The sequence below is a fragment of the Haliotis cracherodii genome, unplaced genomic scaffold (assembly GCF_022045235.1).
Source record: "Haliotis cracherodii isolate W230 unplaced genomic scaffold, xgHalCrac1.p SCAF_8, whole genome shotgun sequence".
NCBI classification, from domain to species: domain Eukaryota; kingdom Metazoa; phylum Mollusca; class Gastropoda; order Lepetellida; family Haliotidae; genus Haliotis; species Haliotis cracherodii.
In genome coordinates, this window is record NW_027266341.1 from 36,581,402 (window position 1) to 36,609,124 (window position 27,723).

At 41.9% G+C, this 27,723-nt stretch overlaps 1 protein-coding gene and 4 pseudogenes across 1 annotated transcript in view; 2 read left to right on the forward strand and 3 right to left on the reverse strand.

Moving 5' to 3' along the window:
• The window catches only part of LOC139450447 (protein draper-like), a 110,606-nt gene that overhangs the window by 68,451 nt on the left and 14,432 nt on the right, over nucleotides 1-27,723 (forward strand). The window contains exon 10 of the mRNA XM_071232155.1: nucleotides 3,729-3,866. Coding sequence (XP_071088256.1) covers nucleotides 3,729-3,866 — 138 coding nt within the window. The remainder of the gene's footprint in view (nucleotides 1-3,728; nucleotides 3,867-27,723) is intronic.
• Nucleotides 10,737-26,744, forward strand: LOC139450209 (multiple epidermal growth factor-like domains protein 10; annotated as a pseudogene).
• LOC139450450 (uncharacterized) lies at nucleotides 15,630-16,915 on the reverse strand (annotated as a pseudogene).
• LOC139450211 (uncharacterized) lies at nucleotides 16,865-18,600 on the reverse strand (annotated as a pseudogene).
• On the reverse strand, nucleotides 18,622-19,828 carry LOC139450449 (uncharacterized; annotated as a pseudogene).

Here is a 27,723-nt window from a genome sequence, read left to right on the forward strand (position 1 = left end):
GTGAGGAGATTACGTCAGCGTCGTCTGTCCTGCAGACTGTAGACCAGGGTGGCAGAGAGACAGGTGTGATACAGGTGAGGAGATTCAGTCAGTGGTGTCTGTCCCGCAGACTCTAGACCAGGGTGACGGGGAGACAGGTGTGATACAGGTGAGGAGATTACGTCAGCGGTGTCTGTCTTGCAGACTTTGGACCGGGCTGGAAGGGAGACAGGTAGGCAATTGTAATGCAATGAGTAGTTGTTTACTGAGAAAATGATATGTTGTAGACAATATAAATGTCCACTTTGAGAATTGGACATTTAGTCAAAAAGTAGTGCTCCCCTTCTTACTGATCTATTTCCGGCATATGAGTCAAATTCCTAGGTTAGGTTTAGCAAAATCATAACACAAGGATTTGGCCAAGAGTGATTAAGTGAGTAACTGATTTGATATAAACATATTTATTTCCATAAAGTGGAGGGATTGGCAAACAAGCAAATTTTGCTTATCTGAATGCCTCTCCCAAACATGAAACATATACAAATAGAAATGTATTGAAAGTGACATGAGAAATAGCATACATTGTATAATTGGCATTTAAGATAAGTATTGTTCTGTAAGTGTTTAGTCACTGGATTATCTTCCATAACTACAGTTACATTATCATTTACATTCAGCACAACAACATCGCAGTATCATATAGCAAAGCCAACATCTCAGACAAAATCTCTAAATCGGCAAGAAGATAGAATAAAACTGTGCACCGACTTCAAAATTTCAAGGTTTGAATTTTCAATTTGAATTACCATTTAGAATTGAATTTAACTGTAACTGAGTAACTGATTTGGGTTTAACGCTGCTTTGAGCAGTTTTCTAGCTATGCGACGTTGTGTCGGGTTTAACGCTGCTTTGAGCAGTTTTCTAGCTATGCGACGTTGTGTCAGGTTGATGTACGGGTATGGTGTCGACAAACATAATCGGGGCGAGCCGGCATTTGTAATCCACAATCATACGATTCTGGCGTGACTGAGGGTAGCAACTTTCCACAGCCAAATAGGGCTCATTGGACTACTGGGCTATTCATGCCCCAGAATTGGCCAGGAATGGTAACTTGAGCTTCAAGTACATCGATTAAAAATGGTCAAATAGCCCATTCCCTACCACTGATTTACACATCTGGGATATATATATAAGATACCAGTGGAACAGCCTAATATGTTTCATATTTAGATACGTGCATACAGATTCTGATAGACAACATACTTTCCACTAAACTGCTTGCGAACTTAAATTTTTCAAAAGTCAAGCAATATTCAAGCAGCACAAGCCTTTGGTGTGTACACATCATAACATTTGAGGACGCTCTTTCTTAGAAGATTTGAAAATACGATTCAAAAATAGTTTCATCAGGGTTACAACATTCAATAACTGAGTAACGCTTTCAAAAGATTTTATCTCAGACATGTAGATGACATTTCCAAATTTCACGCATAGGTGTCAAAAATGATATTTGATTAACTTTCTATCGTGACGTCTATCATATGTTCCAATGTTCCTTTTCATGTGAACACTTGACTTGCCTTTGTTTGTGTTTGTGGTGGGTGCAAGCGGGGGTCAGGATGCGCTCACCCTCTTGCCAGCTCTTGGTTCCATCACTATTTCATAGCGATTCATAAACAAAGGCATATGATGTGGCCGGAATTCTGCTTTTGGCAGAGATATCATATGATTATGGAAATAGATTTGTTGCTTTTAATTATTTTTATCGTCGAGTCACCAACTCTTTCAATATAACATGACCATTTATGCAGTGTGAATTCATTACTATTCTGACGTCATCAATGGTGTTTTATTATGTCAGCAAGATTGTAGAGTGCGTAACATCAATAGGACACGCGTAGGTCTTATGCAATGTTATCTTACAAGCAGTCGTAGAATATGAAACAGATTTCCTCTACCGTGATAATTAACTTACTCAATGAGTTACGTATTACAACATAACTTACATGTATTTGCAAAAGTACACGAACTGCAATTGTGGTCCTGGAGTTTAATAGGTTATGTTGTTGTACAATGACATACCCATGCCACTGGCAAGTTTTTACAAATTTTGAAATACTCCACTTGAATGACTTGAATTCGTAGTAATCCCTTTGTAGTAACTAGAATACAAACAAACCATATTATGACTAATCCCTTAAAGGACATTTTGATTTAGTAATACACACGTTTTTGTGTTTTTTCCTGTAGAATGTGACGCTGGTCACTATGGAGTCAACTGTGTGAACATATGTAGTGACAGGAAGTGTTCTGATGTCAACTAGTCATGTGATCGATTCATCGGGTCATGTGACACGGCATGTCTCGCTGGTTGGAGCGGTGTGGACTGTACAAAAGGTGTTTTCTGACATTTAATAAGGCAGAGTTAGAATATGGCATATCTTACCATTTACATCCTTCATTACTCTTTGAACTGTCATGTTGTATCAATCTGTGCTGTGTTACAAGTTACTTAAGACTGCATCTTCTGTCTGGTGGATACAGATTCTACCCGGATGGCGTCATATCAAAACACGTCAAATGAATAGTACTTTAACCCCGTCAGGCACTAGGTATTATAGGGACAAACCAACATGCAGGTATATATAACTGCAATCAACTGAAATCCAATTTCACCTCTCTACACCATCAGATACTTGACTTTTCTATGGTGGTAGGTTATTAAAATACATACAACTTTCTGAACGCTGAAGAGTTATGTCATCACTCACGTCGTCATTCACCAATAGCCAAGTCACAACTCTATACTATTGTGAGTTAATTGTGTTTGTGTGTGTGTGTGGGGGGGGGGGGGGGGGGGGGGGTATATTCTTACTAGGACTCGGAATAGGTGTGGGGAGAATGGGAGATTGTAAAACAAATATAAAGAATATATATATATGAGGCCTGATTCGAAGTGGATATGATCATTTCCCCAATCCTGTGATGATCAGTTTCACGTTAATATCACACCCCACGTTCAAAGTAGAGTTGCTGTCGTCCAACAGGCGTATTTCCGTTGATGTATTGATTCATGTTTCACAAACAAAAAAAACCCGGTTTTCACAAAATGTAACAACGGAATCTATGGACAGAACTGCAGAGAGACTTGCACAGAAAGGAAATCTGCAGGCGATTCGTCTTGTGACCATGCGATAGGAAAATGCATTTCTGGATGCGTATCTGGATGGATCGGTGAAGATTGCAAAAAGGGTAACAGCATAGTTATGTCGCCTTAGATATATACACAGCTTTATATAGATCTTTTGTTGCATTTTGGCAGTGGACTTTCTTGTCTATTTCATATTATTGTCAACGGTGTTTTGTGCATTAATTATTAAAAAAGCAGTCTGTGAAGCTTTTTTTTTAATCAGCCGAAATCAGATTAAATAAAACGTGTTGTCGAAAGAGCATGGCATAACTTCAATGTTTTGGTCTCCTCACTGTTTATGTATACATTCATTAACTTTTTTCATCAACATGAAGGACCAGATGGAAATTTCCCCAGTGCATCCTCCTGAACATCGATTCTAGATAACTGTCAAGTCACAATGTCGATTAATATATCGTTGTGCAAGATATGCGTGATGTTATGCTGAATAGATGCACGGTCATCTTCGTTTGTAAATGTTTCTGAGCCGAGAACGCGTCAGCGAAATACGACTATAAACATCACACAAATCTAACAAAACGATTTTTTGTGTTATTAGAGTGTGACAGCCAGCACTACGGGCCTAACTGCATCAAGACATGCGCCTCCAGACACTGTGAGGGGAACTCTTCCTGTAACTCAACAGGGGACTGTGACATGGGATGTGAGACAGGGTGGACACTGGACGATTGCACAGGTACTGAAACCATTGCGTTGATGAGAAAATACTTACTTCATATCCAATAACGGTTTATAATAAATATATGCTCAGATTCAAACCATGTATTTCAATAGATTCCATTTTTCTTTGTTCATATTCTAGCGTGCATTACTGGCCATTTTGGGTCTGAATGTAAAGAGGAGTGTGGACTGTGAGCTGGTAATAAAACATGTAATAGTAGTTCAGGCGAGTGTTACTCTGGCTGTGTTGAAGAATACATGGGACCCCAGTGTAAAGGTAAGCATCACAGAATTACAGGAACAGGGCCCTGTGACCGTGGGTGTGAAAGAGGGTGGGGGCAGACGGACTGTACAGGTAATAACATGGTTTAATAAGAACATATTTTTTGATAGCCATGATGACCCTACATATTCTCAAACATCGGGGATTTGTCATAAATGTTCAGGTGATTGTTTTTCTGACTATGTTGAAGGATACATGTGACCTCAGCATAAAGGTCAATATCACAGATTGCAAGTACCAACTGTCAGGTTCATTAACACACGTGTTAGGTATCTACAGGTTAGGGTGAGTATATCTTGGTTATATTACTGTATTGGTAAATCTAGCTATTACAATGATAAACATTAATTGTGCTCATTGTTGCCGAAATAATGCAATCTAGAACGTTCTTAAGCAAGCAATTTAGCAATCACTTCACGGTACATTTGGCATGCCTTTATATACATGTTTTACTTAAACCTAGATTGTTGAAAACATGACACAATTTCTTGTCTGTTAAATTTAACTGAAAACTAACATGTACTGTGAAAGAAATTAAAGTTGTCTATATGATGTTGATCCTTAGTCTCTCATCCACGCTGTCGAAAGAAGTGTTAAAATGTTCAACAAAACAATACTTCTTTAGATTGAGTCAATTCACTTCTTTTTGCAATGAGTCAATTGTGAAGATGGTGCGACCCACGGTGAACACCGTGCATGTCGTGATGTAACGTCACCGTGCCGGGATGCCAACTGGTAGGGAGTTACAGTGGATGCGTAAATCCTAGTCTAATACAGAATGGAACCTATATGTTACTAGCTCAAATATCTTTTGCAAGGGACCTCAAAATAACAAAAGAAAGAAAAGTAAAAGGGTTTACAATATTCTACCTTGACATTTTATAATGCCACGTTCGGATTGGACAGCCAGTGTTTTTTTTCTGATGTATCGAATTACTGCGAAAGACGATATTTATTCAGAAGCACTCCTTTCGCAAACCTGCCCGTTTGGTGATTTCAAATACTGATCTTACGTCATTAAACTTGCTAAGTTACAGCTCAGTTGTTACAATATTTCCAGCAAGTGTGTCAATATCTCAATATTGAGAGTGTATTGTAAAATTCAGTAATATCAACATGGCATGGCTTTGGGCGATACTGCATCTCGTACTTTCACGTCATGTCTACCTTGTCAAAATGCTTGGTTTTCAATCTGTAGATCTTCAGAGTGTCATACATACATTAGAAAGGTCGCGTCATTTTCCCTGGGGATGTCAGTTTTAATAATGCTTACAGAATATTCGCCTACATTATTGTATTGGGTCTCAGTGGAGTGGTTTAAGTATAATGGTGACAATTATGGTTTTGATACATGATCTTTAAACGTGGATTCGCTCTTTCACCCAGCTGAAACTATTTGGCTCAAAGCCTCATCACTAATAATTTCCGCCAAATGTACGTTCGAAACATCTACGTTAAATACACACTTGATTGATCTTCTGAATGTGACGATTGGAACGCGTCAGAAGTTTCGAAAGGTGTCTTCGAGGAGTGATCGTGTGCTGCAACCGTTCACACAAATATATTTAATATAAGACAGGTTTTAAGAATTAAGTGCTGTGACAGATATGATTCAATCAAAAGATAAATCATTATTTGCAAAAGTGATAATACTGAAACTTGTGATAGCACAGTATATTATTCTCCATTAATAAATTTGACATTACCACTTTACAAGTATAACTTCTTTTCCAGCATCTTCACCTCAGCAAAACAACCCAGACAGAGGTGAGGAAATACTTATACCTGCAGTGATAGTGACAACAATTGTTGTCTCTGTAACGGCAGCAGTTGCCGTCGGTGTTGTTATCTGGAGAAGGAGACGAAGGTACTTGATGTGTGGCCAATCATATTCAACAACAATATTCCAGTACACATGATGATATGACGTTTTTCAAAAACATAGCAAGTAATGTAATAAAACTGTTTTCTTTTTAGCATGTTGACTTGACCTTTAGAGCCATAAACAAAGGATGTTATGACTGATGTTTCATATATCCCTATTTTCAGACGATCGCTGCAGGAATCTGATTTCCATGATTACTACAACACAAGTCATCTGTCAAAGGTTCCAACAAAACAATCAGGAGACAACGACGAAAATCAACTTGCAGAACGATTATACGATGGTCTCAGTGTCATGTCACGTGGAATCCAGGGACCAGGAGAGACATATTGCACCCTCAACACAGAGAAGCCAGATCTGGAGGGAGGGGCATCTGGCGAAGTGGCTGAAACGACAGATCGGGATATATACGAGCCAACAGAACCACGGACGTATGAAACACTTGACAGCACATCACGTGACGTGATTGGTGAATATAGTGAACTGGGCAAGGTTGCAAAGCTCTGCTGATGCGGCCTAATAAGTTAACTCACTCACTCACACTTTATCTGTGACGTTTGATATTGCCAACAAGGAATTTATCCAAGCTGAGAGAAACCACTGAAACAGGTCCAGCAGTTCTTCCAATCGATTGACATACAGTGTATGAACGATATAACCTCACATACATGGATTATTGACATGTACACGAGACATTCATGTGTCTTCATGTCATGTTAGCATGTGTCTTTGTAATATTGGGATATGATTCCATGTTTGTATTTCGGCTTGACAGACATTTTGCATAGGGGTCATCCGACCCAAAGTTCATTGTTTTATTCTATGATATTAATTAATTGAAAGTTATACGGTAAAAAATTGCTCTGAAGATTATAGATATATTTGCGATAACATCAAGTTCGAAGTTTATACAAATACTGACAATTGTGGATTCACAGTCTACATTTCACTGACTTTTATATAAATAGGTTTGAACATCTCGTGTAATGCCCCTGATACAAAAGCCATTGTGATAGTATGACATTACGCACGTAGCCAAATTGTGTGTTCTATAAACATTGACAATAACATTCTATTCTACTGGTATGGGTGGATTTGTAGAATTCCCAGAAACATTTGTACATGTGATGTGGTAAAACGAATGTAATCGAACCCTGACACCTTGGCTGTCCTGTGCCCCATATGCAATAGAAATACATGTATGAAGATTTAGCAGTTTACAAGTTCAATACTTTTCCTGCTCTGGAAGTCTTAGAACTGCTGCAATGTACTCACGGAATGGTTCAGTCTTCTCATTAATATTAAAATCTTTTATTGAATATTCATACTTTTTATCAACGACATTACTTCCCATAGTGTTTTCCTGGTTTGTTCAGAAACTGTTTCACAAGCTATTGTTCAGACCAATGTATGCGTATATCCACGAGCCCTAGATACCTCCGGTGTCCATTCTGTCACGATTTGAAAGACAATTTTCCTGTCTTGATAATCAAATTTTCGTTTCACAAAACACATAAGTTTACTTTTATCAATATTCATCATCCCTATTTCACTTTGTACATATGTATTATAAAGCAGTGGGAAGGCATTAGATGAGAATCATATGATGAGGAGATTAGCCTGTTGACTTTGGCTTATGCGAGTCGTTTGAGTCAATGCATGCATTACATATAATGTACTTTCCGTTGTGTTCATTCTTATTCCTGCATTCTGAATAGTTTAATTGGTCACTTGTTATTGTTTTCATTTCCTAAGAAATGTAAAAAATATTAAGCCGCACCCTGCGAAGAGGACTACTTTAATCACTACGGAATGTTTGGAATCCTAATTACACAACCACACTGTCTGTCAAAAATTACCAATGTAACTACACCTTTTATGTCACGTCTATCCACGTTGTCAGTGATGCTGGTTTTGATATTCGTCACATGATGAGTGGACAGAGAAACGAACAGTCAGTCGCAATACAACAGCTTCGATGAATTAGCGAGATCATTATAATGGATGTACACACAATGGAAGCACACACACACACACACACACACATGCACGCACGCACGCACGCACGCACGCATGCACGCACGCACGCACGCACGCACGTGTATATATATATATATATATATATTATTATGTTTATTTGATTACATTTCTAGTCATTAGAACATAGATAGAGATAGATCTATAGTTTCAGTGTCGTTCATCCAAATAAACAGTGAGTGTATCACTCCTCAGTAGATAACTTGCGTTTTGTTCCCACGAGTATTGTACATTGTGTGAATATTACAGCAGCAAGGAGGAAGATGGGATGGATACCAGTCGTCTGAGGACCGCAATGCTCTGTGCAAAGTTAGGTGACTTTAGCGTGCCAGAATCCTGAATCCTTGATAAGCACTAATTATGATTCCTGACTTCTAAGCACCATTCCCATACACGCATTTTCTCATAGAATACACCTCACTGGCCTGACTCACTTCGGGCTTGATTTCAAGATTAAGCTAACACAGGTAGACAGATTCATGTAAAATTACTCCTGCATTATATCCGTCACTAATCGTCTGTTCATGGGTTTTCAAATTTTCACAATTTAAATATACAGTACTCACCCTTTTATAGTGACGCTATGAACGTGTATGAGTTTTTTAAGATGTTTTGTAAATAGTCATGTTTGATTGATCACCCCAGCTACCTGACGATACCTCTAAATAGTTCACTTTTGTTCTGATGTCAATAGGATCATTTTGCAATGACAGAGAATCTCGACCTGTGGGAATCGCCTGTGTAGGCAAACACGGAAGTGTAAACAACTTCCCGGTCGTCTAACATGGCGGTTTTGCAGATGACTGTCTGTCAACGTTGTGGCGTCAAAATAAATAAAAAGCAATGACAAATAACATGATCAATTATGATAGTAGGGTGATAAATAAATTGAAAGCTCTTTAAACTGCATCAAAATACGCATAGAACATGTGTAACACAGCTACGTCATAAGCCAGCATTAAGTGGGCGCTCCTAAAGAAGAGTCACTAAACCTTGCAATGTTTAATTGTGCACCTCGCGCGACTTTTGTAACATCAGACCGCTCATTGTAACGCAGATAATATTAAGTTACAGTCGCTAACATAGAGGCTAACATTATTTCAATAGTAAGCTGAAACATCCCCTTCAATGGTCGTAAGAAATTTCTACTAAAAGCAGTCTATTGTACAATACCGACAAAATACACACACGTGTTGTGAATCACTTTCAAATAAAGATCATACCAGGTGTTCGCGAAAAGGTAAGCCGACACCCACCTCACTAGTGGCACCAGTCACACACACGTACAAAGTCCTGAAGTCAATTGTACTCCTGAATAGATGTGGGACCAATAAGGACAAGTCAAATTAACGAATTGTACCAGCTTTCTAAAGCGCAAAAACATGAACTACCGTGTCGATTTCTGCGCAAAATGTAACTATTTTACAGTTACCGCAAATCTTCAAAATAATTGTACATATAAAGCAACTAATGACTGAGAAAAATGATTGTATATTTTTCCTGGTGAAACGGTTGTCGAATCGGCTGCTTCATTCAGAGGTGGTTATTGTGATTTTATACATCTCTATAGCTAGCTACCGAAATTCAGGGAAGAAACGTTAAATTATATTATTAAATAATCGTATATGGTTGCACATGTTCTTAATGTGTAAAACATTCCAACACTGTTATGTACATGAATGCATTATTGTATATTGTCAATGTGACAAGCGTGTTGTTGGTAAGAATTACCTCACCAGTGTGAGAGGCACAAACATGTCCTGTACCTTTCAAACTGATGGAAAACACGCATCACGCGTATCATAGTACATACACGCGATCACCCGAAGAGATATTGGGTTGTATTGCTGTAAAGTGATTATCCATATCATAGGTGGATCATGAACAATCTTCATACGTGATGTAAGTTCTTTACTTATTTCCAATTCACTTATAAACACAAACCAGACTTTTAAACAACATTGATATTTCGTGTATAACTATATAGGAATAAGCAAATACATTCACTCACTATATTATATGTAACTTGCATTGATTAAGTGAGTTCGGTTACAACAATGAGTGAGTGAGTTGGGTTTAACGCCGCTTTTAACAGTATTCCAGTTATATCACGGCGTGTCAACTTAATGTGTGAGGGAAGCCCTAAGGGATGCAGGTCTCGGACGTTTACCACTTCGGTGAAACCCACGAGAACGGGTATTGTGCTGACAAACCTAGAAACATAATCGGGACGAACCGGGATTCGAACCCACAATCATAGGTTTCTGGTATGCAAGGAACGCAACTCTGCACAGCGACTCGCAGCGCCTTAGACGACTAGGCCATCCGTGCCCCCCACTCAACAATAACATACCACCGGAAAGTGTGACTTGGCCTTAAACGTGTTCATTTTATGTGTTAAAATACACTTCAATGTACGACATATTTTGAAAGCTGTATACCATAAAACTACCAAACATATCCATGTCGGTTGTTGAGTTGACTGAAATGAGACTTAACGTTTGCTTGAATATGAAGTCTGAGCCTTCTTTGTGTTTATTCACATGATACAGGACAAAGACAGACATGCATTACAGATATTTACATTGTATGAAAGCAGTCCTCGTCTCACTTATAGACGTCCATGTTTATTCTGACGGCGAGCAACGACAGGTGCCTCACCTATTCAATCAAGTGGAAACATGGCGGGTATGTGGATACTGACTGTCACCGTTTTCACATCGGCTTGCTGGATACAGGATATCATTGGTGAGTGATACGCCATGCTTCCTTATTGAATACACATTATATCTTTATGTCGATTATTGTAATGTCGCTACCACATTTTGCATCATTGTTGCAACGCCAAGACAATCACTGTACGTTAGACTTGGCATTGTGGACCAGTTAATGAGTTGCTTGAGGGGGGTAAGGTTGTAGATGACGGTGATGTACAATGGTCAGAAAAGTATATACACGTTATGTATTCAGAATTATATCCCCTATCACAGGAGCAGAGACTCATGCTAAGACGTCCAACACTGATTGAATCATACTCTTAAAACAACGATGCATATGGCTAACAAAATTGGACTTGAATGAAATTACGAAGAGAAATTTAGAAAGGATCTGAAGTAAACAATAATGCACATCATGTTTCAGATTAAGGTTGTGAACATCGTTAGAACTGCATGCTGAAACGATGACCTCGCAACGTGACATTAGAAATGATGTAATGTAATGACAGAATTGAAAACAAATTGACCAGACAGCAGACTATTGGTGGAGGTCCAGTCATTGTATAATTCATACCAGCCAACAGCTAACTGGGTTTTCAACAATCCAGGTTCTGAGACGTCCATTGAGAAATGAGAGTGACTCAAACAAGCTGACGACATCTAAGTTATATTCCACACCAGCAAAGTGTTTTTCAATTAAGATTAGATCTCCACGTATGGTCTTTCAAAAAAACTCAGAAATACATCATTAAGATAAAGTTTCATAAGGATATAACAGTGAATAACATTTGCACATGGATATTATTAGGTTTACTGATGTCTCAATGCAACGACTTAGAGAAAATGTATAATGAACCAAATTAAAAACTTCACAATACTAAATTTTTAACATTTTGACCAGTTATCATTTTGGGCCCTTATTGTGTATTTAAACAGTAATGACCACGTATTGTCTTCAGATAACACCCGTTTTTGTGCAGGTGAATCGATTAAAATCATGTGCACAGCACTATAGTGACAAAAGTGTTTTTTCACGTGCAACTGGTCACGTGGCCATAATACCGCACGTGTTTTCAGCCATACATGTTAGCAGTCATTAACAAAAAAAGAGAAAACACAAGAAAACAAAAGTCTTGTCATGCCACGCCTTTCAAATGTGCAACGTGAATGTGCCATCGGCATGTTGCAGACGAGAATGTCCGTAGCTGAAGTCGCAAGGACGATGGGTTGTAGTCGACTGTTTATGATTTACAAACGCGTCTACAGCAAACGGGTACCACCGCTGATCGCCCTCGGCCAGTTCGACCACGTGTGACGTCACATGCAGATGATCGTCAGATTGTCTTACGTCACCTCCGTTATCGATTTTTGACGGCTACATCAACCAGAAATGAACTATTTAGGGGTAGACTGAGTGCACAAACTGTTCGAAACCGTCTGAGAACTGCTCACCTTCAAGCACGACGGCCATACTGCGGGTCGATTCTGACTCAATTACACAGACGTCAACGTCAATTGTGGGCACAGCGACACTTACGATGGACTCAGAGGAATTGGAATTAAGTCGTCTTCTGTGATGTATCCCGATTTAATCTTCGAATTGCTGATGGTAGGGCGAGGTTGTGGAGGCGCCGTCATGAACGTTACGCCCAGTGTTGTGTACAGGAAGTTGACAGATTTCGAGGCGGAAGTGTCATGGTGTGGGGTGCTTTCTGTAGCAATGCATGTTCCAGGGTTCTTGTCATTCGTGGCAACCTCATCGCTGCTGCTTACCGCGACCAGGTACTGGCACCAGAACTTCTGCCTTTTATGGCAGCAGATGGACCCGGTTTGATCTTCCAACACGACAATGCCAGACCCCACACAACAATTTTGACATGGAATTTCCTTCAGAATGGGGAAGTCAACGTCATGGACTGGCCGTCAAGGTCTCCCGACCTCAATCCCATCGAACACGTCTGGGATGCTCTTGGCAGAAGTCTGCGCACTCTCCAGAACCAAACACAGAATTTGCAAGATCTTGGCACCATTTTGCAGCTACGATGGCGTCGTCTTCCCTATCATATATTCACAAGAATCAAAAGGTCCATGCGGAGGCGTTGTGTGGCAGTTGTCAACGCACATGGTGGCCATACACGTTACTGAACTTGTCTGCCATCAGATTCTCGTGCTTGGAACAAATTATGGTTACCACCGTTAATTAAAATCCTTCTTTGGACATTAATGATTAAAAATTACCTTCTCTGATACATCTGTCCGTTGTATATCATATATGGGATTACTTTTAAAAATGTGAAGTTTTTAATTTGACTCAGTATATATATATACTAGTCTGATTGATACCATCTGTTCAACAAACCGTCTCTGTGTCTGAAGAGAGGTAGGTCGGTGGTTCGATCCCCCAGCCGTGTCATACAAAAGAAATTAAGAGATTACACTTGTTGTTACGCTGTCTGGGGCTTTGCGTTAAGGAGGTAAAGTAAAGACTGCACGACTGGCCAGGTTACCTTCAGCTGCATGAACAAAATCCGTGCAGCTTTAACTGTCCCTATATATATCTCCCCAGGTTCCTGTTCCCGGGGAACATTCGGAGATTCGTGTAGCTACACCTGTCACTGTGGGCAGTCTTGTAACCTGACAACTGGTGTTTGTGGAGGTGTCTGTGACAGAGGCTGGGTTGGAGGACAGGGGGGAACCTGTCAAAAAGGTAGGGATATAATTAAAAAGCATGAGTGGCTGGGCGAGTGAGTTTTATTGAGTGGGTGAGAGAATATGTTTGGGTGGGTGTACTGTTACTTGTACTACTGAGTGATTGAGTAGGGTTTTGGCTCGTAGTGAGTGAGTGAGTGAGTGAGTGATTTTGCTGGTTTGGTCAGTGCGTGTGTGTATTGGTGTGTTTGTGGCTGGTTAGATGGGCGGGTGAGTGAGTGAGTTTCAATGTTACATTATTTCACTAAAATAAGGACGCGTGAGGCTGTCAGCTTGAAGACCAAAGTGAGGCAGGTATTAAATGTTTACTAGTTTGGTGAAAACAGAGAGCACTGGTATAGTGCAGACAAACCATGAAACACAGGATGAATATGAATTGAGGTTAGTCTGATCTGCGTATATGCTTCTTCAAAACCATTTGAAAAGTATAAAATAAGTTTGATAATGCAAGGCAGGATATATGTACTCAAAGGAACTCGAGCAAAAGTGGCCGCGACTTACTGTATTACCAGGTCATGTTGTCCCAATCCGAGTGATTGAGTAGAGGTTGGTTGGTTGGTTGAGAGGTAGGATCAGTGGGTGGGTGTATTGACTGAGTTGTTAGTAAATTTCTGATATGCGTGTATGTCTCTACAAAACCATTTTAAAGTATAACATGTGTTTGTTAATTCATAATGCTGGGGGCGTTCGCTCGTCACGTCGAAGACCCGGGTTCGATTCCCGACACGGGTACAATGTGTGAAGCCCATTTCTGGTGTCCCCCGCCGTGATATGCTGGAATATTGCTAAAAGCGGCATCAAACCATACTCACTCACTCACTCACTCACTCGTAATGCAGGTTATGTTTTCATAGGTTATTCTAGCACAGGTGGCCGTAACTTAGTGTACTGCGTGTCGTGTAGTTACCCACCCGATCCTCTTGTCGTGAGTAAAGTTTTCTGTATTCGCACTTGTCTGTCAATATACCCGTACACCGTATATACAAGTAATATAAACACCATTTTAGGACTCGAGACTTTTGAATGTATGGGTTGGTTTTGAATGGATATGTTTGCCTATTACAGTGTAATGTCTATTCTCGAAACTTCTTGTGTTCATTACCTGAGTGAAATGTTGTGTTGATATCAAAACAGAAAACGTTGCCTTAGGAAAAGACGCCTCATCCCCTACTCATCTGCCTGGTCTGCAGACAAAGCTGTAGATGGGAACGCTAACCAGGATGTGTTCCAAGACTCCTGTTTCTTCTCTGCTGACAACGTTAGGAGTTTGTGGAGAGTGGATCTGGGAGACGACTACAGGATACATGATGTCAGGATATATCATCAGAAAAATCGTATGACTTTTATGCATTGACACTGTGAAGTCACGATCAAACTGTCTTCTTTACATAATAAAGTGTTGCATATCAGGTCACTCCATGGGGACCAGGATTGGAATAGTTCTATTAATTGTTGTCAGAAATGTATTTTCTTATCGGGTCATCAGGCTTGGTGACTTGGCTTAGTGTCATCGTTCATAGACACCACAGGGTTGCCTGGCCCAGACTAGTATATGTAAATGCCGCCATATCATTATAGCTAGGTTTAACTACGTTATGGTAATACTCTTTATACCTCTGTACAAACAATTATAATAACGTTTGTGCACTGTGATTATATTAGCACAGTAACCGTTTCGAAAATTCAGGAGCATTGTCAGCTGCTCGTTGTCTACCGACTACAATGCAAATTTAGTATTGATTATGTATTTGAACTGATACTTATCCCGCGATATGCCAAGGAGAGGCACGGGCCACCGAGCCGTTGGTGCCCGTGCCTGTAATAAAACAGAAGATGAGATTGGGTTAAATGGCCGAGGGTGTGCAGGTACTAGTGGGCTACTTAGCTGCTAATTGTATATACCAAAAATGCTACCGTTGCCATGGCCACGCGCGTGGCCGGCGGCAATTGCAGCTAGCGCTGCTGGCCTGAGACTGCTACCGCTGTCCGGCCCCCACGGTAGCATATTTAAACGCTACCATTGCTTGGCAACTCCCACGTTGCCAAAAGCAGCTCCACGCTGCTGGACTAAGTCAGACTGCCGCTGCCCGGCCCCAGGTAGCCGGCCAAAGCAGATCCCACTGCATTGAGGATACGATGGTCTTGGTGTCAGGAAGCTGGAGTTGTATCCGAAGGATTGATGCCACCATGTCAAGGTAGAGTTGGCTGCCTTTGACCGAGCACAGGTCGTTGGAGCCCAGGTGAATGATGAGGGCTCTGGGGCTGCGCCGTGTCGCCTTGACCTGTGCATCCAGAATGGTGTCCAACTCCTTCCACCTCATCCCCCCTCGTGCCAGCCATAGCATCCTCGGTTGGTTCGGGCTGGTGCCCTTCAGGAGCAAGTACTGCCGTGCCCTGGCCATGTAGCTGGATCCCACCATCCAAACTGTAAACAATAAGAAGTGTAGTAAGTACCATGAAAGACTATTTGATTTAATTGTGCAACATTGAATTTGTTGGTAAGCGTATGTAAGCATTGTAGCTATCTGATTTCCACCTGCCGTATTGTTGTATGAGGTGTTCAGGCACCCCGTTCATGGCTGCTGATGTGGCTGCCCCAATGCGGAAGGAGTGCGAAGAATAGCAGGCCGTGTTTATGTTGCTGTGTGCTAAGGCCTTTTTTAGGAGTGCCTGGAATTGGTACCTTGTAACGGGGGAATGGTCAAAGTGGACGAATGCATGTTGTGGGCCGGAGGGGCGCGCCTCCAGGTAGTGCTTGATGGCGACTACCGGACATAGCGGATTACCTGGTATAGGTGACATTGTAACTGTTGTCCCCATCCTGTACTGATCAGACTTTGAGTGTGGTAAATGGATTGAAAGCTGCTGGGGGTTGCCCGAGAAGCTTAAATTCTGGATGGCGCAACCTGTTTTTGAGGGTCCAGTTAGGACGAGTTCGCTAACCCTAAAGAAACCGAAGAATGCTGTGCAGTAGACTGCCTTGAACAGCCTGGCTTCATATGCTGATGAGCATACGTGAGGCAGATTGTTGGTTACTACCTGCAGCAGATCTGCAGTGATCGGTTTTCTGGTGTCTGGTCGGCCCGCTGATTTGTGTAAGCCGGTTACAATCTTGCCTACCAGGAAATGGTTTGTACAGTCGGTGAGCCCGTGGAATTTGTGGTGTGAAGACAGCGCTGCAATGTAAGTCTTGACTGTGTTAGGGGAGTGGTGAGTGACTGACAGATAAGCAATAAAGTTTACGACCTGATCCAGCGGGACTGGCCACACCTCTTGTAGCTGGTGTGCGGACCGGAACTGGTGCAAGGCATTGATGCCTGTTTGGTAAGTGGCCCATGTATTAGTAGACAGAGATTGTTGTAGGAGTCTGCCGGCTTCCTGCCTCAGATCAGCCATATGTTGCACGGGATAGGTGTGGGGTTCTGGTCCGCGGCTGGTGCTGGCTCTCGGAAGCGTTTGAGCTGAAACCTCGAGAGAGCATCGGCAATAGTGTTAGCAGTGGAACATACATACTTTGCCTTAAACATAATATTATATCGGAGACACTGCAGGATTAGGCTCATCACTCTGGGGGCCTTGGTTGACTGCTTGTTGATTATTGTTACGACGGCTTGGTTGTCGCAGTAAAAGAGGACCTTTTTGTTTGCGAGTTGCTTGCCCCAGATTTGGATGGCCAGTGTGATGGGGAACAGCTCCAGGAGCGTCAAGTCCCGTGTAGTTCCATCCGTCACCCACTGGGGTGGCCATGCGCCGTTAAACCATTTGCCCTGCATGTAGGCCCCAAAGCCGGCGCCACCCGCTGCGTCTGAAAACAGCTGGAGGAAATCGCTGTCCACCCATAGTTGGTCCTGAAACACTGAAATGCCGTTATAACTCGTAAGAAATGTTAACCACATTTGTAGGTCTTCCTTGACCCAGCTGGTAATCCTAATGTGGTGAAATGGTTGCTTACCTTTGCTAAGCAGATCGATTAGCCTGCGGCTGAATGCCCTTGCCATTGGTATAGACCTGCACATAAAGTTAAGCTTGCCTATGAGGGACTGAAGGGCCCTTTTTGTGACCTTGATGTTACCTGTTGACAGGATGTCTTGGATTTCCCTTGTTGCCTCCTTGATCTTGGGCTCTGGGATTCTGATCTGCATTGCAATGGTGTCGATTTCCAGCCCTAGGAATGTCAGTTTGGTTGTGGGGCCCACCGTCTTGTCGTGCGCAATAGGAACCCCAAGCTGTTCAAAGTGTATTCACGCATCCGTTGAGGTTGTCTGAGCAGTGGCTGGTGCCTGCTGTGCCCCCCGTTAGGAAGTCATCCAGGTAATGCATGACCGGACACGTTGGAAGATGCGATTGCATGCACCATTGCAAGAAGGTACTAAACGTTTCAAATATGGCGCAAGATATGGAGCAGCCAAATGGTAAGCATTTATCGAAATAGAACTCACCTTCGAATCTGATGCCTAGCAGCTCGAAATCGGATGGGTGGACTGGTATAATTCTAAAGGCCGACTGAATGTCGAATTTTGCTAGTAATGCTCCCTTTCCCAGTTGTTGCACCATCTGGGTAGCTTCATCAAATCTGGCGTACACAACGGAGCAGGCCTCTGTGTCTATGAAGTCATTTATAGATTTACCCCTGGGATAGGATAGATGGTGAATTAGACGGAATTCCTCCGCATGCTTACCCAGGTGCTGACCATATCCTGGCTGCTTCTTGGGCACCAGGCCTATTGGGGATACTTGGAGGTTGTCTAGGGGGGTGTCCTTGAAGGGGCCCGCCATCCTGCCAAGGTCGACTTCCTTTTGTAGTTTTTGTTTCACGTAGCCTGCCGTATCTTGGTGTGTGGCTGATCGCAAGTTTCGTGCCAGGCGACCCGTGCGGCTTCCCTGGAACTCGAGCTTAAAGCCAAAGCTAAAACCTACCCATAAATAATTTGCATCTCTGTAATTGACCCTAGCATATTGGCGTAACCAGGGTGCCATTTCATTGAGATCCACGGGGGAAGGGGCCACTGAATTTACCTGCCTTGCCGGCTGGTTTTCTGTTAGGAAAGGGCTGATTGGGCTTGTATGGGGTCGGTTGGACCCCATTCCCTCGAAAGCAGGTCCTAGAGCTATGGGAATGTTTGCCACATTAACCGCATTTGTGAGTGTACTTACAGTTGACCCTGCTACAGCCAAATTTATTGAAATCCCAGCATACCTGACTGGCGATGTCCCCCTGTACGCGTGTCATTGCGCCCCGTCCGCCTGATTCTGGTTGTAGTACCGGCTGTGTTACCATGTACTTCAGCCACAACTCCCCGTCGATGTTGTCCCAGCGTCGTGAGGGGTCCCTTGACATTCTGTGTCGGAATTGTTGGTCGTAGGTTGACCAGGCATCCCCCCCGAATCGAAGTGCCGCCGTTCTTATGGTTTCCATGTAGGACAGCAACCCCTGGGTTGTGCGGACCTCGGAGTGCCTACTAACGTAAGTACACATGAAAATGTGGAAAGCTGAAGTCCAGCTTGCCAGGGACAGGCGCTTTGGTTGCTGTTTTATTGGTTTAAAAATTACCTTACCTGAGGAGTCATACGCCATGGTAATCGTACCGTCCTCGTGACTTCCCTCGGTGTTTGGTAGTATTGTGCCGAGGTCGACATACTCGCCACGCCAGATTTTTTCCCTCACCTGTTGTTTGACGTGCGCGTCTATTCCGTCCGCACGGAAGGAAAGGGAATCCCCGTATCCGGCGATGTGATTGGCTGGGGCCGCGTCACCGTCGGCCTCGTTGTGCGCATCGGGGATTCTCCCTATGTTGGGCGAAATGGCGGGAGAACTAAAACCAAGCCTTACCTGTTGGTTTGCGCTAACCGGGCCGGGCGCTGAATGTTCCAGCAACTGGAGTATTTTTCCCAGTTGCTCGTTTACCTGGGTAGCCGAGTTGGCAACCTGCGCGGCATTTACAAGCTGCGCCGATTGTACGTTAATTCTGTTGCCACCTTCGATATTTCCGTAATTGGCAGACTCACCATCAGCTGTTGTCTCCTGTACAATGTGTACTCCCGGGGTTTGTCTTCTGGTTGTCCTGGCCTGCTTGGCTCCCCTCACAAGCTTGTGGTTGACGGTTGCTCTTCTCTTGGGAGGCATCACGAAAAGTCGGGGTGGTGAGTTGGTATTCCACAAGCGTAAATTGTCCCGAGGGTGAAGTTCGGGAGTAGAGCGGAATAAATGCGATACGGCGAGTGCTGAAATAGATGGTATTCAAAGCGTAATCGGCGAAACGGTCGCGATTGTGTAAATGCGATACGGCGAGTGTTGGAATAGATGGTATTCAAAGCGTAATCGGCGAAACGTTCGCGACTGGGTACAAAGGAAACGTAACATGGGAAAGCGATTAGATACAGTGACACACGTGTGTACTTGGGGAAGGGCTGCTCGCGAATGACGGACTAACAAAGGGCGGGATGATGCTTGCGCGGGATTATTCCCCGGGCACGGTGCCGAGTGGTGGCCCGGGGTGATTGAGTTACGAGGGGTGATTGGGTTACAGACGTAATTAGCCCATGGTTTGGATACGCGCGATAAAGTCATTTAGTAGTTAGTACTAAATGTAATTATTACAGATCTTGCTCGAATTCGCACGGCTGCACTCTACCTGAGCAGCACCAGCAATACACCCAGTGTTCCCTGCTACACCTTCCCGTCCAACACTTCAGACACTGGCAACGGTATCTACAACGTGGTCTGTGATGGAATAGGAAGATACTTCACCATCACTGATCCCACACACTTGAATCTGTGTGAGGTAGAGATTTATGGTATGGTATTTCAGAAGTGTAATTTGTATCTTAAAGGAATCCTTTCCCGATGAGAGAAGGAATATATTAATCATATTGGCATACTATAAAGATAATCAAATTATTCAGTTATGTACATAAACAACAAAGGAATACAACATGCCCATGCATCATATTTTTGTGTATAAGAATATGCTAAGGCCCCGATTTGTTCGACCTATAACTATCTCAATTTGTGCCAACAGATGGTGCCTTGATATTCGACATTTATTTTGAATCTTTGAAGGGTCTTGACCTCGTTATTGGAAGCATGGGTACAGTTGCCATATCAATTTCCACCCACAGCTTACATAGAAACCTAATGTCTTCTTGCTTTTCCTTATTGCAAGGTTGTTGTTTGACCGTTGGTCGTAAGCCACCATCTGTTGTCAATAAGATTATGTATGATCAACAGTGTTTCAATCTTCAAAACACTTAAAAAAACAAGAGCGGTAAAATGAACATCCAGCCAAGTTATGCATAACACATGCATGTCATTGTGCCTTTCCGGTCTTTACACATTTTCACAGTTTAAGGAGAACTGTGTAATAAAACTGTGTTTAAAAATTGAAGTGACATTGAGAATGGCTTATCGGTTATGGTCAAAAGTGTTCGTTTATCAATCTACAAAACACTTCAAAATGAAACAGGAGCGCTAAAGTGAACATGAAGCCACTTCAAACATCATATGAATAGAGTTTGGTTTGGTTTGGTTTGGTTTGGTTTGGTTTGGTTGTTGTTTAGCGCCGCACTCAGTCATATTCCAGCTATATGACGGCGGTCTGTAAATAATCGAGTCTGGACCAGACAATCCAGTGGTTGACATCATGAACATCGATCCACGCAGTTGGGATACGATGACATGCATCAACCACGTCAGCGAGCCTGACAACCCGATCCCGTTAGTCGCCTCTTGCGACAAGCATAGACGCCTTTTACGACAAGCATAGTCGCCTTTTACGGCAAGCATGGGTTGCTGAAGACCTATTCTTCCCAGGATCTTCTCGGGTCTATGAATATAGTATATCATTACGCCATTCAAATCTTCATTCATTTTCACAGTTAAAAACAGTCCAGCAAAAGGTATTGAAGTGCGATTGTGAATGGCTATTTGGTTATTTTACTTGCAGATCTCCGTAAAATGTCACAATGAGGAATTAATCTAGACCAAGTGCCTTTTTTACATGCAATAAACACCGTAGTCTTGTTAACCTGTTAGTGGAAGCAATAGTGCAAATAATATTCATATATCAGTGACACTTTTGTAACCACACACTTAAAGACCATTGGAAACAAGGATATTCACTATCATCATATATCAAGTTTGCAGTCCAGGATTCTTCGGCGATAGCTGCAATCAGTTCTGCCATTGCCTCCAAGCAACATGTGACCCAGTCAGTGGTGTGTGTCCTGGAGACTGTAGACCAGGATGGCAGGGACACAGGTGTGATGCAGGTGAGGTGATTCAGTCAGTGGTGTGTGTCCTGGTGACTGTAGACCAGTATGGCAGGGAGACAGGTGTGATGCAGGGGAGGAGATTCAGTCAGTGGTGTGTGTCCTGGTGACTGTAGACCAGGGTGGCAGGGAGACAGGTGTAATGCAGGGGAGGAGATTCAGTCAGTGGTGTGTGTCCTGGTGACTGTAGACCAGGGTGGCAGGGAGACAGGTGTGATGCAGGGGAGGAGATTCAGTCAGTGGAGTGTGTCCTGGAGACTGTAGGCCAGGGTGGCAGGGAGACAGGTGTGATGCAGGGGAGGAGATTCAGTCAATGGTGTGTTTCCTGGAGACTGTAGGCCAGGGTGGCAGGGAGACAGGTGTGATGCAGGGGAGGAGATTCAGTCAGTGGAGTGTGTCCTGGAGACTGTAGGCCAGGGTGGCAGGGAGACAGGTGTGATGCAGGGGAGGAGATTCAGTCAATGGTGTGTGTCCTGGAGACTGTAGGCCAGGGTGGCAGGGAGACAGGTGTGATGCAGGGGAGGAGATTCAGTCAATGGTGTGTGTCCTGGAGACTGTAGACCAGGGTGGCAGGGAGACACGTGTGGTGCAGATGAGGAGATTCAGTCAGTGGTGTGTGTCCTGGAGACTGTAGACCAGGATGGCTGGGACACAGGTGTGATGCAGGTGAGGAGCGTTCAGTCAGTGGTGTGTGTCCTGTTCCACAAAGCGATCTTAGTGCTATGATTGTTGCAAGCCTATGTTAAAGTATGTGAGTTACGATTATCTTAGCGCTAAAATCGTTTTGTGGAACGGGTCCCTGGAGACTGTAGACTGGGGTGGCAGGGAGACAGGTGTGACACAGGCGAGGAGATTCAGTCAGTGATGTGTGTTCTGGAGTCTGTAGACCAGTGTGGCAGGAAAACAGATGTGATTCAGGTGAGGAGATTCATTCAGTGGTGTGTGTCGTGGAGACTGTAGACAAGTAAGTATAGTATGACTCACTGGCTCTATCGCGGTGTCGGTAAATCTCGGAAGTTATATCCCCTGTCAACTGTTTACTTATGCAAAACTAAGCACACTATTTCATCGCATGATCGAATACAGGACTTAATGTCACTTGATGTTACGTTACGTCACGACTACTCGTAAGTGCACACGTTAACCTTTTCATGATAGTTCCTGGAATGTTTTTGAAGTGGAATTGCCCCTACCTTCATTCGAAATTGGTTAGAAAAGAATTCACTTGTTTGGACAATGTCCTTGGACCCGACCTATTTTGTATGCATACTGATTATGCAAATTCCAAAACAGGAAGTGATGTAAACCACATAATCCACACGTATCACCAGCAATTTAGTGACACCGCGATAATATAGAGTTTCCCGCCCTTGAGTCGTCACTTACAAGTACTTTGTTTACCGACCTCGGTAAAGAAAACTAGCATCAATCCATCCAAATTGATGTGTCATAAAAGTTGAATAGAGAACAAGAAACATTTTGCATATGACATAGCTAACGTGTTAGTAAACAATCGCCATCTCGAGCCATTATGATTTAACTACCGCGACAATATAGCGTACCGTGCTGATTGTACTGTAATGAGCTGTTTTCTGAGAAAACAACATCAATGCAAATACAGACAGGACAGGACCAACTGCGCTCTTCCCCTTACTGATCTATTTGTAATGCACATGAGTCAGCATTCCTCTTCGGAATCAAAACACTAGGATTAGGCCAAAAGGGTTGAATCAATTGTGTTTAACTATGCGTTGAACAGTATTCCAGTTTTATAAGCTTCATGAAGAGATTGATGCAGCGATGTGTTCCCCCGGTGTGTTGACAAGGGAGGTCAGTGTGATACCGGTGATGAGATTAATTCAGTAGTGGGTGTCCTGGATACTCTGGATCTGGATGGCAGGGAGGCAGGTGTGATACAGATGAGGAGATTAAGTCAGTGATGTTTGCCCTTGACACTGTAGACCGGGACAGAAGGAAGACAGGTGTGATACAGATGAGGGGATTGAGTCGGCGGTGTGTTTTCTGGAGACTGTAGACCGGGGACCAGCCGAACAAAGGTAGAGGGGTGCAGTGAAGGGCTATGGCTGACAAGCATGTTACACTGGTGAATGAGGTTATTGAATGACATTATTATTTTGGTCATCAGCGTGAGTGTCACCTAGCGAATGTAGTAATGTAATTGATGTAATTGAACATATTATCCGCATTTAAGTAGCGATGACTGAATAAAGAGTGTGTTTCATTTGAAAAATGCGTCAAGAAGCTAACTATGTAAACAGGATCATTTTGACACTTGTCGGTGGCATAAAATGACGTGTCATGGAGCCGGTGGTAAAATTTGACAAAACCTACGTACAATATTATTTGAACTGCAATTGTGGACATTTAAGCTGATGTATCCCGTCTTTGTATAGCAATAAATCCGTGCTTAAATCATATTTAAATTGCAATTTCGTTGTAATAGCTACACATCATATTGTAACTTATCCCTGAAAGGAGAGTCTTGATTAAAAAAATTAATTGTTTCTTTCCCTGTAGAATGTGACGCTTATTACTATGGAGTCAACTGTGTGGACAAATGTACTAACAGGAAATGTTCTGATGTCAACTCATCATGTGATCGCTACAATGGATCATGTGACAAGGGATGTTTCCCTGGGTGGAGAGATGTGGACTGTACACAAGGTACATTTTGACAAGTTGGAATATGTTATTTATGTTTTTATTATGTTTTTGCCCCTGGCATGATTCTCAATATGTTTTCTAAGTCATGGAGTGAACTCTAAAGCCTAATCTCTCTGTGATATGTTACTCGTTGTTTTAAATTTCTTTCTTTGACATGTTTGAGAAGTGCATCACGAAGTTATATATTATTTCCCTCAGTCATGCTATTTCAAGTTGAATTATACACGTGGAAATATTTTATCTGCATAATGCGGACTAACGTCATATACGGAAATGGTTTTTCACACTGCAGGCAGACATAATCAAGATATAAACAATTTCCATCATTATACAATATTAGCAAAGCCACATATTATGAGCACTCTATATTAATTTGAGTTGGTTTAACTTAAGTAAGACTCAACGTGGACTATGTGCAGAACTGATGAGGAATTGTAAGAATAGGTATAACTTTGAGCCAAACAAACATTGTGGTGATCGATTTAACTGTGACCAAGGATATTGATCTCTGAATGTCACGGTCTGATTTGAGTCACTGAGTGATTAATATGCATTTTGTGTATGTTATTGTTACAGCGGCTCATCACGTCCATGCCAACAGTGTGGCTTTATATGTGCCTCTATGCCTAATAATGAAATGACACAATTAAGCAAAATGTATATAATATGCACACAGACATGCTCTCTCTATATATATGTGCACTACATCAGAACATATTTACCAACACTTTCATAGAGTATTACATAATCATCAACTAATTCGTACAAGACTTAGTGTACTAAAATCCTGTACAATATATCATTACATTCATAGCTGTATATTATTGCTAATGATAAATGTATTCTAATAGATTCAGCTACAAGCTATAAACTATATAAATTACTGAAAGCACCTCATAACAATATGGTTGTTTAACACTGATTACATTATATTCTAATTGGTTACTCTAGCAATGACTTAATATCACAATGCACACTAATGTATCATGACTTTGAAGAATAAATAATATATTTACAACATTGCGTATCATGTGGATCAGACTGCAAACTACACTATATAAAAAATATGCAATTAAAATGATAAAAGTGTACTTAACAAGACTGAAATATCAGAGACTAACCTTCTTATGATAAATATAAATATGAAAGAGGTATAAATTAACTGACCCTAATCAGTGCAGTGCTGTGAATCATGCAGAGTTGTAATGCAGTAGTGACCAGAGATGAGAAATATTGAAGTGTTTAAAGCTAAAAACCTTGTCACATGGTACAGAAACAATAGGATGGTCAATCACTGGCCAAGCTGTGGCTGGGCCAGATCACTAAAGACCTTACATAACTATACCTCGTACTTTAAATAAGGATAAGTAGAGAGTGCTCAGGTTAGTTTAAGGAGCTATTACCATACTTACCTCAATTATTTACCTAAATTTAAAATATGTTAGTTAAAATACACACTATTTACATTCTGCTACATTATGTTATCTGATTTATTATCTCTATGTCGACTTGTTTGTGAACATAGTCCTGTAAGCATCAAACCGGTGCTCTAGCATGTCGAAAGAAATTAAAGGACTACGGTCCGATACCAACAAAGTGAATGATTCACTTTGTGAGATTAAATCGGACTTAGAATGTCTAAAATCATCATATGATATTATGAGACATGATATTGACGATATGGCTGGAAGATTAGACAGACTTGAAGACAGGTCACGTGACGAAAGTGTTATTAGTGAATTGAAAGATGTGCAAGAGAGATTTGATTATGTTGAGAACGAACTGGATAAACAGGAACAACACAGCATAAAGAACAACGTGATACTGTATGGCATTTCAGAGATGCCTCATTAATCTACATCACAGTGCAAGGAAATGGTGTGCGAAGTATTAAATAATAATTCTAAATCAGGTGATCCACAAATCAATCATGATTCTGGATCAGCAAGCAAGACTCCTCGGCCAATGATTGCTAAGTTCATTTATGTAGAGGACAAGGTTTGGGCCTTAGGTCTCAGAGAAAATCTTAGAAAGAATCTCATCCGTATTTCTAATGACCTTACCATGAAGCAGCGTAATGTGCTAAAGAAGCTCAGAGAGAACAATAAAGTGGGCTACTATAAATATGGAAGGCTGGTTGTTAAAGAAGGTGATAGTCATTCTACCTCGAAAGATGGATCTGCAAATGAGTCTGCTAATGTTCATGGAGGTGGTGATACTAGTCGCACCAACGCCAACCGTGGTGACGAAAGTCGTAGACGTCTTAGATCTCACGCTCAGCATCCCCATGAGGAAGGATCCAGGAAATAGGGGTGTGGCCGAGCCCATGGTGACGTTTGTGACACGTGTGCACAAAGACTAAACCTTCTTTTTTGGAAAGTCAGCGGATTGTTGACAAAGATAGTGGACAATAACTTCATTTCTTTTGTCGATACATTCGACATTATTGGACTCACAGAGACTTGGGTAAAAGGCATTGAATTTGTGGATGTATTCACAGATTACATTGCTTATAATGTAAATGCGGTATTCATTGCATTTAATATGTCCTTATTTGTTCATGAAAAAGATATCTTGTTGTGTTAAGTTTATATTAACCCAGATGGGTCGTCATGGTATGACAGTAAGAACTGTAGATGTGGTATCACTTTATTTCAAGAAGATTTATTTGATGTCCTGCAGAAAGTGGACGATGTTGATATAATTCTTGGTGGCGATTTTAACGCTCGGACAGGCACAGATGTGGATTTTGTAAATGATGATATAGCCGAACACTTAAATATAAATTTCTTTGATTTTATGTGTGATAGTCTCAATATTACTAGGCATTCATGTGACAAAAAAATCAACAAGTATGGCCGAAAATTGTTGGATCTCTGTGCAACATTGAATCTGAATATATTAAATGGAAGAGTGGGTCGTGATGCAGGTACAGGTGATTTTACCTATATCAGTTCCACAGTAACAAGTGTGATTGACTATATTATTGCTTCCAGCAACCTGTTTTCTTTGTGAGATAGCTTTAATATTGTTTCGAGAGGGGAATCCCCCCACTTACCGGTCTCATGTTCATTTCAATCACGTGTTCAGTCGGCAGCACATGCAGAGAGGCAAGAAGCACGTGCTGGTGCAAGTGCCAGTTATAAATATATGTGGGACACTGACAAGCTGTCTGATTTTAGGGACAACCTTATGTCACCAGGTATTTTAAATATGTTAATATCATGCTCTGACGTAGCTATGACTGATATTGATGCAGCTATAGACAAACGTACCACAGCTACATGTA